The sequence below is a fragment of the Brachyistius frenatus genome, unplaced genomic scaffold (assembly GCF_029030835.1).
Source record: "Brachyistius frenatus isolate BFR_SWC_R1_liver_20210118 unplaced genomic scaffold, ASM2903083v1 Contig_26, whole genome shotgun sequence".
Classification (NCBI taxonomy): Eukaryota; Metazoa; Chordata; class Actinopteri; family Embiotocidae; genus Brachyistius; species Brachyistius frenatus.
In genome coordinates this window covers 2,166,837-2,179,103 of record NW_027210625.1, presented here as the reverse complement: position 1 = coordinate 2,179,103, position 12,267 = coordinate 2,166,837, and the positions used below count along the sequence as shown (strand labels likewise).

Below are 12,267 nucleotides of genomic sequence, written 5' to 3'. Positions count from 1 at the left end.
AGGGTTTATTTAAGGGGAGCTGCTTTTAGATTTTAAAAGTGGTGTTAGCAGACAGATTCAAAAACAGGAGCCTTTATCGACAGGAAACATACATAAGGTGTCAACAGTTTGTTTTGTCACTACTAAATTAGAAATAAAATCAAGTAAAATGCCAAGTTTCTTTCCACGAACCCTCCTCTATGACCGCTGATGCAACCAGGGGACACTTTATTCATAAGTGTTGCAGAATATGTAATATAGATGTCTACATTTAAATAAGCAGCTCAGTTTGCTTCCTGTCTAATCTGAGCTGAGACACCACCTGGAATTTCACTTTCCCTTCAGGGGTTTGCCATGTTTAATACAGCCGTAGCCTGAGGGAGAGAAACGTGGGCTTGAAAGCAAAATGAGAAAATACTCTTCCTTTTAACTTCTTCCGAGTTGCCCTTGAGCAAAGCACTTAGCCCTCAGAATGTATCGAACTCAATTAAAGGTGGCATTGTTGGTCATTCAGTGTTTTTTGGATAAACGAAGGTTAAAGATAGAAATGTTCAAATTAACACAATGGTAGTGAGTTTTTTCTTTATTCATGTAGAAGGTCTGTAGGAGTCTGTCTGAGAAAAATAGCAAAGAAACAAAGGTTAAAGAAAGAGGACAACATCCCTCACTCAGGCCTCTATCCTTTATACATCTGTATGTTTATCTCTTTTACATCCCTCTCCCTCTTTGTCCTTCTCTTCTCTAGGCTGGATGATTGATGCAGACAGCAGGCCGAAGTTCAAGGAGCTGGCTGCCGAGTTCTGCAGAATGGCCCGCGACCCCCAACGGTACCTGGTCATCCAGGTGTGTTTCCTTCAGCAGGCTCACTGCCAGAGGAAATCAGGCTTTTCCGTGCAACCACTTGCATACAGGGCAAATGAATGTGATTGTATCTGATTAAATGTTCTGTGATGCTTGGTGTAATTTGCTTAATTAAGTTAAAAATTGTACATGTGTGTGATTCAGGGAGACGACCGCATGAAGCTTCCCAGCCCCAATGACAGCAAGTTCTTCCAGAGCCTGCTGGACGAAGAGGACCTCGAAGACTTGATGGATGCTGATGAGTATCTGGTGCCTCGAGGATTCAACATGGCTTCTCAGTCGTGCGCAACCAGGCCTCGAGTTGACTCCAACAGAGTAAGAGCATATAGAAGCACAAACATTTTGTAATTCAGTCCTGGCGTGGTTGTTTTTTTTGGTAGAATAACACATCACATCTCTTATAACAATCCTTTAAACTCTGCAGATCTCAGATCGAAAGCTGCCCAACTTCCTGTCCTCTATAAGTGCTCAAGGTGGTTAAGAACTTTCAATACACTGATGATTTTCTTCTGCTAACGGCCCACCTCCATCATTTCCATCCCACCGTGTGTTGCTTAAACCTGGACTCTTTATGCACATGCTCCCCAGGCCCCAGGTTTCATTACTCAGAGCTCCATAAGCAAATAACAGACACTCTCTTAAAATGACGGCGCCGTTTACTAATAGCGCAGGCTCTGCTGTTTGCTCTGCAGCAGGCACCACATGCCACGGGCCCACGGCTCTGCATCCTATGCACCTTTACCCCAATGGCCGATCCATTTTCCTGCAGCTCTTTGCTCCCTGACAACCACACACTAAAAAACACGCATCATAATCCTGTGTGTTTAAGGTCAACAGCTCTATCACCAAATGAAACTCTTTTGATTATGCAATCAAAAGCCGCTGCATGCCCAAACAGGGAAATAAAGTCATTGTAAAAATCCATCAGCTGGCTGACTTTGCCGAAGGAAGTTTGGTATTCAGGTTGCACTGCTACAGACGCAGTCCAATACCGACAGTTATCTTATCTGTGCTGATTTGCTCTCACACTCCTACTTGAATAGAGGAGCAGATAATGACTCGCTTTGAAGAAGGGATGAGCAGAGAAATTTGGAGGAGGGGGAAGTTGATTGCAGTGGAGGTAACACTGTTGGAGTAGGTGGACAGCTATAACCCCGGGACATTTCCTTCTTTTTTTCCTGTTGTGTTTTGTAGCTCTGCTTCCTGTAATTGCTGCTGTAGCGCAAGCAGCTGGCAAGAGCACGGAGTGAGTTGGCCTGGATTAAATAGCCCCCGGCAAGCCAACACAGCATCATGAGAAGCCCTTTGCTTCACATGTCATGTTTTATATTTTCTTGTGAGTTGTTTTGTTCTTTTTTGAGGTTCAGGTGTTTGAATGGTAGCTTTGCCTGGCTGCCCCTCACAGTCCCTAATGGCTCATGACTACACCAACAGAACTTTGTCTGTGAATTTTACTTCAGCCGGCAGCAGCATGGGTTAAAAGTCTCACTTTCTTTGCCGCAGGTGACACAAAACTGGCATAAACTGACTCAAACTTTATTACTCTTGGCATTTCTACTATGTTTTTGTTGTGGATCAATTGAACTCAATTCTATCATCACATAGCGAGACAGCGAGACGTATCAAAGCGTCCAGTGTGGTTCAGATCAAAGAAAATCACACCTATCGTTTGTTCAGTAACATCAAACTGCATTTTTCCTGACGCTGTCCACAACACACCCTTTACCTCAGAACCAGTTTGGCTATCGAGATGGAGGTCCAAATCCTGCAGAAGGACCCTTGACAGGCGCCCAGGCCTGCGTGAACGAGGAAGCCACAGGCGGCCCGGGTCCCGCCCTGGAGGACCAGCGCTGCAATGGCAGCCTGCACAAGAAGAGCCTGAGCCAGGCTGGCGGGGAGGACAGCGGAGGCCAGAGGTACAGTGCCGACCCCACCATCTTCCTGGGGGAGAGAGCATCCAGAGGGGACACAGATGAGGATGGATACATGACACCAATGAAGGACAAGAGCTCCTCAGGTATGCCGAGAAAAACACAAAGCAAAGTAAAGCAACTGAACAGTGGCCCTAAGAGTAAAGTCAGTTTAATTTTGCAAAGTGCATGTGACAAGCAGAAGCACTTTACAGAAGCTAAAAATAATTCCAGGTAGAAGTTGTGCAGCCCTGCGGGGCATTTTGTGGTAATTTTGCATAAATACATTTTATGAGCTGTATCCACAGCACGCTTCAGATAATATTACATTTTGAAATAACCTTACTTCATTATATTAATTTCTCACTTATCAAAACACAAGTAACACAGAGCCATGGAAATGAGTGCCATAGATTAACTGCACTGCTGTTTAGGAATTCTGTCCGTTTGCACCTTTTCTCTGTTCCGTCATCTTTTTGCTCATTCAATCTTTTGTTGTGTAGTCTGCTTGTCATTTCACCCGTTCATTTTATTTCATTCCATTGATTAAAATTCCTACTGAGCTTCCATCGACGGCGGTGTATGTCAGCTACTACGACAGAGTCATGTTTTGCCTTTGATCATAATTCAGTCTATCAGCCCTGCTCTTGCACTACCGTCTTTGATTTCTGAGCAGCTCAAAAATATAACAAAGCCTGCAGCAAAATGCATCTGATGCAATGTCAAGGAGCGGGAGAGTAGGCAAAATCAATAGGTTTCGTACCCCACTATTACAGCACTTGGAAGCAGTGAAGAGGGGTCATTTGTTGGCATTTTCAACCCTCGGCAGATGGAGTTTCCAGTGCCAAAGAACTTCTGGAAAGTTGCCCATCTGGTCCTCAGTGGATGCCATTATCACCATTATCATCTCCATCTTCTCTCCTCCTTCATTCACCAGTGATCTCTTTCTTTTACTCCCCCTTTTAATTTCCATTTACTTTGTTTTCACTTCTCTTGACTTAATGTTGGTGTTTTTCTGCCTTATTGTCACGTAAACTGCTTTTCTGTTCTCCTTTTTCCGTCTCCCCTCCCTCCCTTTTCTGATCCGTGCTACAGAGTATCTGAATCCCATTGAGGAGAACCCTTTTGTCTCACGACGTAAAAATGGTGAGATCCATGCCCTGGACAACCCGGGCTACCACAGCACACCCAACAGTCAGCCCAAAGGAGAGGACGAGTACATCAACGAGCCCCTCTACCTTAACACCTTCCACAGTCCTGCTGAGCTGGGACTGGAAGCCCTGAGGAGAAATGGTCTGCCCTTACCCACCCACCCTCCTTCTTCCATCTCGGCCACAACCTCAGGCTCCCACCTCCCACTTACCATCCAGACCAGCCTGCCCCACTACCCCCACCCCTCGGCCCAGCCGTCTCCATCTGGCATGCCTTGCCACCATGGGCCACCGACTCATATCCTCCACGCTCACCACACCCTCAAATCTACAGGACAGCCGGGCAATCCAGGTGGCGTCTCCCTCTCTCAGAGCCAAACAGGAACTACCGCTCAAGCCCAGGTGAGCCAATCAGGTGCCCTGTCCATGTCGGCCACCATCGGGCACGGCAGCCTGCCAGCCTACCAGAGCCTCACCGCCACGCATCCTGCCAGCATGCTGAAGCACGGGGGGCAGACGTCAGGTAAAGTCAGTGGGAAGAAGCTGAAGGTGACCTTTGACAATCCAGAATACTGGCAGCACAGCTTGCCTCCCAAATCGTCTAACCAGGCGGTCCCCGATGGGGCCCAGGGAGACTCCATCAACGCCAGGCTCTTCTACAAGCAGAATGGACACATACGGCCGGCAGTAGCTGAAAACCCAGAATACATGTCTGAGTTTTCCCTCAAATCTGGCACCGTCTTGCCACCGCCACCTTACCGGCAGCGAAACACTGTGGTCTAAATCGTTCCATTTGACAAACGTTCCCCAAACTTACTCTAACCTACAACAACCCTGACATCCTCTGTCCACTGTCCCACACTGAGGGGAGCGGCCACAACCAAAGCTGCCCCAAACTCTTTCCAGTTAACGTGCCATCTGCTGTAGATTGTAGCAACATCCAAATGAGGTGGATCGAACCAAGCAGAACCAACTCCCGCACCTGCACTATATCCAGTCCAGTCCATTTCTGTTCTGTAGATAGAGAAGAGACTGCGCATAGTTACTGAGAACATGGAGGTTATGGTCGTTTTCAGTAAATAATGGACTCGTAACCTTCACACAGCAGTGGATGTACTGTACTGTGTTGTCACACCGAGGCAGACACACAACTCTCAAACACAATGGATTCAGCTTCGGAGACCTGAACTCACTGCCAGCCACTTCGGTGTACGATTTGTGAGAGGAACGAGATGTTTTATTGTTATTTTTTTCTTTTCCAGCATAAAGGTCTGAGGATGAATGATATTCTGCTGGGTTTCTGAAAATAGCAAACAGACAGAACAAATACTGTCTGTTACATGTCAAGATGTCTAGTCTTGTGAATGACCTGCGAGTGAGTAAGGCGAAAAAGTAAAATATGGAGGAAAAAAGACTGAGTTTAGTTAGAAGAGTGGGCAACAGAAAAGACAGAGTACTCATCAATCATTATCAGTGTTTTTGCAAAAATAATTATTCAGTGTTTTCTTTACTTTTCCATCAAATAAGTGGAACTCATCTCATCTTTCTACTGTAACTGTGATACTGTGATGGCCAAAACTACAGTGATCTCTTCTCACGTTTGTAGTTCAACCATGGACTTTTTAACTTGCCTAAAAATATGCTGGGCAACTGCTGTTTTGTTGTTTTTGCTCGACTGCTGTCTTCTTGGAGAAGCTGATCAAAACCAGCTTTTCCAAGGCAAATGGTACAAGGGATAAATACACATTCAACATTTTTATAAACACTGGCCGCAGTGCTGAAAAGACCGATTTTTATACACTGGTTTTCCCTTCAGATCATGAAGCTAGCGTAGATGCTATGAGAGTGAGAATGTACAGTAGCTATGAAAATTGCTGTATACTGCTAAATAGTGCGATAGGATCATCCATAAAGCAGCTGAACTCAAAATGGTGATTACAGAAAGCGAGAGGGCTTAAGAGAGAGAAAATCATCTGCAGAGAGGGGAGGGAAAGTTCATGCAAGTCGACTAATGAAGACCTCAAGGAATGAATAAGACAGCACCAGCAGAGCGCAGTAAAACTGACTACTTTTCATGTGTGCATGTGTTTGTGAGTGTGATTGGATGTGTGTGGAACATATTAGCAAGCCAGCTTGACCCTGTAGGGATATACTTTGGAAAATGTGCTAGAAGTCAATGTAATGAAGTGAACAGCGAAAGACTTTCACTGCTAACCAACACAATACTTAAACAAGGCTTTTATCATACGACTGCTGTCATGGAGAAAACAAATCCAACTCCAATCAAAAGCTCAAACAGAGGCCCCACAGCACCAAACGCCACCAAATCACTGGAAGTGTTTCCAAACTTAATGCGGTCCTCTGCTATCTTGTTCTTCGTTTGGTTGGTTAAAGCCAGAAACTTGAGGTTTTTATGTTGGAGCTGATGATGCACAGACAATTTATAGTTTTGTTCATTTTAAGGTGCCAAAATAATATATTTAGGAAACAGTTTGTCACTGTCACAGTGTTGCCAGCAGCCATGACATAACCGTTTTGGTAGCTTGGACCTAGTTAAAAGTAAAACTCTGTTTCCCAAAACACCTCATCTGCATTCTTGCAGCCATTTCAATGCAACTTGTTCTTGATTCATCAGCGCAAAACTTGTAAATCAGAGGAAATTGTAAATTCTCGTTGTTGTCACTGAGTTTAATCAGCTCGCATAGCCTGTGTCTCGACTACGCCTCCAATATCTCTTCTTAACCCAGAGTGACATCATCAAAGGCTACGTTTTATTCTTGAGATCACAAATAGGATGCTGAATGCCCCTTAACTCTCAAGAGAGTAGTTGTGACGCTCACGACTGATGCCTCTGTAGGCAAACAGCCAGTCACTGCTGTAAAAGTACTGGTAATGCAGCCATTCCTTGCACTACCAAGCCATACTAAACACCTGTGGGTGGGAAAACACCACCGAGTTTGCCAAACCTAGAAGTTCAAGACAAAACTTGCTGGTTTGTCTCAGAAGTCCTCTTTCAATATCTCACCAGAATCCCATCTTATAGGTCCTGAACCTTCAACAAGACTGACATTTTCCAGTCTTTTTTTTTGTGCTTTATCATTGTTTCAACAGATTTTCATCATTCTGCTGTGGCAGAGCTCCGTCTGAGCTGTCTTCTCATGTAGCCTATTTATTTTTTTTGTATTTAAGTGTGTGTGAGAGTGTTCGTCTGAGTATATGCACATGTAAAGCTGTATATGTTTGTCCTCCCCATTGGGCACTTTGATCAAAGTTGCGGGGAGAAAGAAAAGATTTCTACCCTTCGCTACTGAAATATTCAACTTGTTTATCTGGTCGTTTACCATTTCAGAGAGCAGCAGCTTTAGTAAGAGTGCAAGGAAGATACTGCCGCCAAGAGTTCACAACAACAACACGTTGTAGGTGGTACTGACCAGCTTCAAGAATGTCCTTGTTTCCATGTTTTTTTTGTTCGCTTCAAACAGTATTTATAATGCTGCTTTGGTGATATCATGATTAATTGATGAAGGAGTATTTTGTAGTCCCTTTTAGAGCTCTAATTCAATGAAATAGAGACAGCATTTAATATCAATGTAAAATATTTATAGCGTGTTTGAGCTTGTTTATACTGAGCGATGGAAGCGACTGCCAAATCTGGGTTTCAAGGAAAATAAAAGAGAGCGAAGAGGACGATGGCGGTAAAAAGAAAAACACATGCCTTGGTTTCTGTCTTGTTTGCCCTAAATTATACTGCAGACCGAGGCAAAATATGTGTTTGAATCAAGAATAGATTAGACTGAAACACTAATCAGACAACTGGCCTCAAATGTTGTCGAGAGCACTTCAGAGTATCCGAGGGGCTTGAGACAGGAAGAGAGACACACATGTATCTGAAGGGTCCACATCTGTCAAGTCCTGGTTTTGCCATCTGAAGGCCATGGTTACCTTTTTAAAGTATCAAAATGTGTTTTTGTGGAAGCAAAATTATTATTTCCTCTCCACTGAGTAGTACCTCATTTCTTGTTTCAAACATATTTTCCCTCTGTGTTGGGCGTCATTACCTGCTGCTATTTGCCTCAGCCCTAAACACTCTTGTGGCTCATGGCAGTTCACAAGAAAACCACCGCAACACCAGTGTTTAAGACTGATCTTTTCAGATATTTTGTTTACTATTTCCTCTAAGCCACGGTGCAAAGGCATGTAGCCATGTACCAAAGTGAATCCTTTAATACGTCAGCTACCGTAGAGGCCGCGGCAGAGTCTGTTGTATAGTAACTATTACATTGCATGGTACCCAAAGTGAGTGTTTTACTGCCCTCCACCTTTGTATCTCTTCATTGATGACGATATTATATTCAGATTTCTGTCCAGCGGGGGATGAATTTACCAGATATTTTTTACCGAGTTTAGTAGCACAAACTGGGACTCCTTATTTCTGAAAGCTTTCATTGGACTTTATCTGTGTGTGTGTGTGTGTGTGTGTAGTACCCCTATATAGTCATTTTAATATTGAGTTTTGTCCACATTATCAACGATGTACTTTTTTCCACTATTGTGTTTGCGACTGTACATTATTTAACATGTTCTAGCTACAGTATTTAGTTGTTCGCGTTTTAATTGCACAAATCATCACTTCTAAATGGAGGTCATACATTTCCGTGTTTAAATGATCCGATCAGTATAACTGTACAGAATCCTTTGGGGTTTCCTCCCAAATTTATCTAACACACTTCAACAACAAATGTGAATAGTATTTTTATAAAGCACTGAAATGGCCAACGTGGTGAATTTGTAAATAAGGAGGCGATGCTTTGAATTTATATCGGTCTTCTCTCCTACTGCTGTTTTCTCCTGCTTATAACGACTTGTACAAAAAGAGGCGTACATATTTGCTTTATGTAAGTGTACCTTTTGACTAATGGGGATTTGATTTTAAAAGTGCTTGTTGACCTTTTCTCATGTGAAACACTGTTCGGTGGCCCTTTTCCAGACCTTTTGTGGCTGTCCTCATGTAATGTTTAGGTGAACACTGTAAAACACTATAAAAGTGATGGTGGGTGGTGGGTGGGGACAGGGGTGGGGGGCTGTTTAGTTCATTTGAATCTCTGTTTTGCTTTCCCCATGCCTACCACATTTCATTTGTCACTCAGTAATGAGAATGCACCAGAACAAGCGAACAATACCTTGTTTTTTTTTCTCCATGTCATAAAACTGAAACCAGTGCTGCCAACTAACCCACATGAACTGTGTTTGGGAGTCAGTGTTACCTTCTCTGCTTTCTTTCTCCTGGAAATATTACTGAGCCAAGTTTAACCTCCTCCTCCCTTTTCCTGAAAGGCAGAGCACAGCCTTCACAATACAGTACAACCTGTTTTAATTTATTTCGTTTTGCATGCTTTTAAAGGCGACATAGTGGAGAGAAGGCGTCTTCAATTCCTCCTCCTTGCCATCGTTAGCTCTCCATACTTTCTCCCTCGAGTCTGTGTTTTTTTTCCAACGCGGTCATTGCCGACTGTCTCTCTGAGTACTTTGAAACCATACCCAAAGCTTTATATCATAGAAAAACCGTTCCTCATGTTTGTTACATGAATCTGTCAGAAGTATATTTTTAATTTAATATAAATAAAGATTGATTCAGTATATGTCGTGGTGATTTGGTGGTGATTTTGCAGCATAAGATCTGGCACTTCAGCTTTGTAGATTTGAAAAGAAAATTGTTTGGTTTTTAGGCATGAGTAAACAAAATTCTCAAAGTAAGTCTGTTATGGAACATTATACCTGATATTTACATAGAAAAACATGACTATAAAGTTGTTATAGAAGTTGTGCATCCAGAAAATCAGCCACATCGGGAATTGCTACGTCTCTGTAACCCTGTTAGGGTTTCTGTGTCTTTCTCAAAGACACCTCAGCAGGGAAGCAGAAGTCCGCACCCAGATCTCAGGTTTCCTTATACGCCACCCCGCTGCACGTAAATAGAGCAGAAAATGAAAGCCCCACTCAGATGCTCTGATGCGCATTCTAACAGCTTAAATAATCAAATTTAACAGATGGTGTCTTTAATTAAGACGAGGAAGCTCTCAAGTTACAGTGTGCTTATTTTGACCCGACTTCTTAAGATCAACATGACAGAAGTTGCACTGGAGACGAGATTCTGCAGCGCACAACACTTTCATGCTCAAAAGGACTTGCAGATGAAGCCCGGCTGCATCAAAAGGTCCACAGTGTTCTCCGAGCTTCCTCCAAAAGCTCGCCTCAAATAGCCTAATGTGTGGATATAACATTTTGCTCTTGATTTTTTCTCACCCGGTGCTGCGTTTAATCCGCTGTTTACCCAAGTGTTGGTTATGTAAACTGGCATAGGCAGCATCGTTTGCTATGCAGCGCTCCTCCACTGCTGCTCCACGCCGAGGCTTTCATTTCAATCATAAATAATACAAAACTGTCCAATGGCAGAATATGAGCTTTCTGAAGTCACTGCTATTAATACTAATAAGGCGATGGGGTGCTTTAAGTAAACACTGTTTATGAACAGAAATTCCCCCCCCCTTTCTCTTCCTCCTTCTTTCTCTCTCTTCTCTCTATTAGTTTCCTCAGAGCGCTGAGACTCAATTAGTAAGCACATCTAGTCCCACCATAGTAATTTAGAGAGGGGGCTTCTGCTGCAGAGGAACGGTATTTGAACTATTTCCAGTCATATTCTTATATAGCTACTTATTCAAAATCTATATTAGGTCTGCCTGCTTGAATCGCTGTCAAAAAAATTATGCTTCCCATTTGCTACGTAAAAGGAAATTTAATTGATACTCTCTCCCTTCCTAACATTGAACTCACATAATAGACAGATTATCTTGAACATTAAGCACACTTCCCGACAGGACTTTGCACATTATCACCCACACCAGACAGCAAAGGGGGGGAGGTCGCTGTTAATTTGGCAACTGCTGCATAACCATTTGTCAGTGTATTACAAGTCTCCTTTAAAGCCCGTCTTTCAGTGAAGCCTGCTATCGCCGCCAGGAGACGGGCTTCAGCTCCATCCCGGAGGCCTGTAGCAATTATACTTACAGCTGCCCTGTACACCTGTGACATAGCTCGACGATGACAGCTCATCGCCAACACACCGCTGCTGTTTAATTGCGGCGTATCACCTTGACAGAGTGCTTTACCCGCATATCCCGTCACCAAGGAGAAACAAGGTGACTGAGATGGGTCTGTAAGCCTGATGATTCTTTTATATTATGGCCTATAGGGTGGAGCAGTGTGGGAGTTTTTTTGTGTGGCAGTTGCAGTGATTTTGTTCGCATGTATTCAGAGGCCCTTGAAGTAGAATTTAGGTGATTCTCCTCCATAAATTCTCCTCGTAAAATGGGAGTAATTATTCCATGACAAAGGAAACTACCTTTGAAGAATGAAGAATTACTCTACTTATATAAATTAGAGACAGCCTTATCATTGAGCTCATTTCTCTAATGACTTGTGTGATTTTCTTTCAGTCATGTCACTGCGGTTCGCAGCAGTTGAGTTAAAGTATATACACTGCATAAGTTTGGAAAAGCATGGGATGCAGGGTTAGTGGAATATAAACTTCTGCAAATCAAAAGCAGTAGACAGAGCTGCTAACATTAACTGAAACTCTCATTTAGGCTATATGGTCCAGCCATACACAAGGTTTTGACATAGCCTTCTTAATTTAACCACTAACCTCACAAACTAATGTAATATGAGAAGCACATTGCCTTGAGGTAATGCCAAGTTACTACTAAGCAAGTTAACCAGACATGCACGCAGATAAACCCAGTGTTTAATCTATTCCTCACACTTTTGCTCTCGTGTTTTGTTGTTTTAAAGAGGGCAGAAAAGACACCACCATCCTGACTCTTTATCTATGCAGCATTGCTTTCACCAGATTACTGTCCCACCATTTCAACATGAGGAGAAATCCAAAGTTTGACAGACCTCGCGTGCGAAGTTATGGTTGCCAAGCCCGATCGGGGTAGGAGAATTGTTTTGCAAATGGTCTCATAGGCATTTATTTATTCAGTGTTTTAGACAGTAAGTCAGTTAGTTGGTGGGTTAATTATATGTCATCTTTTTCAACATTTGAATTTTGTAGGATTCAAGCTGAAACAGTAAGACTGACAGTGTACTGCATGCTAGAAACCATGAATGTGTTCATGTATTAACCTTCTACTTTACGGTCCTTCTCATCATGTTAATGTGACATGATTACTATAACATATTTCCCTTCTTAACTTCAGATGGCATATTTACATTTTAATAATACAGGAAAGGCTTCTGGTGTTGTGTAATGTGCAGTTAAATTCACAATGTGTCCATTATGTTTCCATAATGTGGTTAAAGATATG

General features: G+C 43.0%; 1 protein-coding gene across 3 annotated transcripts in view; it reads left to right on the top strand.

Annotated features, from left to right (window-relative positions):
* LOC138620747 (receptor tyrosine-protein kinase erbB-4-like) overlaps window positions 1-9,540 on the top strand; it is a 216,708-nt gene extending 207,168 nt beyond the window's left edge. For all 3 annotated transcript variants that reach the window (XM_069698209.1, XM_069698210.1, XM_069698208.1), the window contains exons 24-27: window positions 725-822; window positions 985-1,155; window positions 2,572-2,857; window positions 3,846-9,540. In XM_069698209.1, coding sequence (XP_069554310.1) covers window positions 725-822; window positions 985-1,155; window positions 2,572-2,857; window positions 3,846-4,684 — 1,394 coding nt within the window. In that variant the 3' untranslated portion in view covers window positions 4,685-9,540. The remainder of the gene's footprint in view (window positions 1-724; window positions 823-984; window positions 1,156-2,571; window positions 2,858-3,845) is intronic.
* Window positions 9,541-12,267: the final 2,727 nt, after the last annotated feature.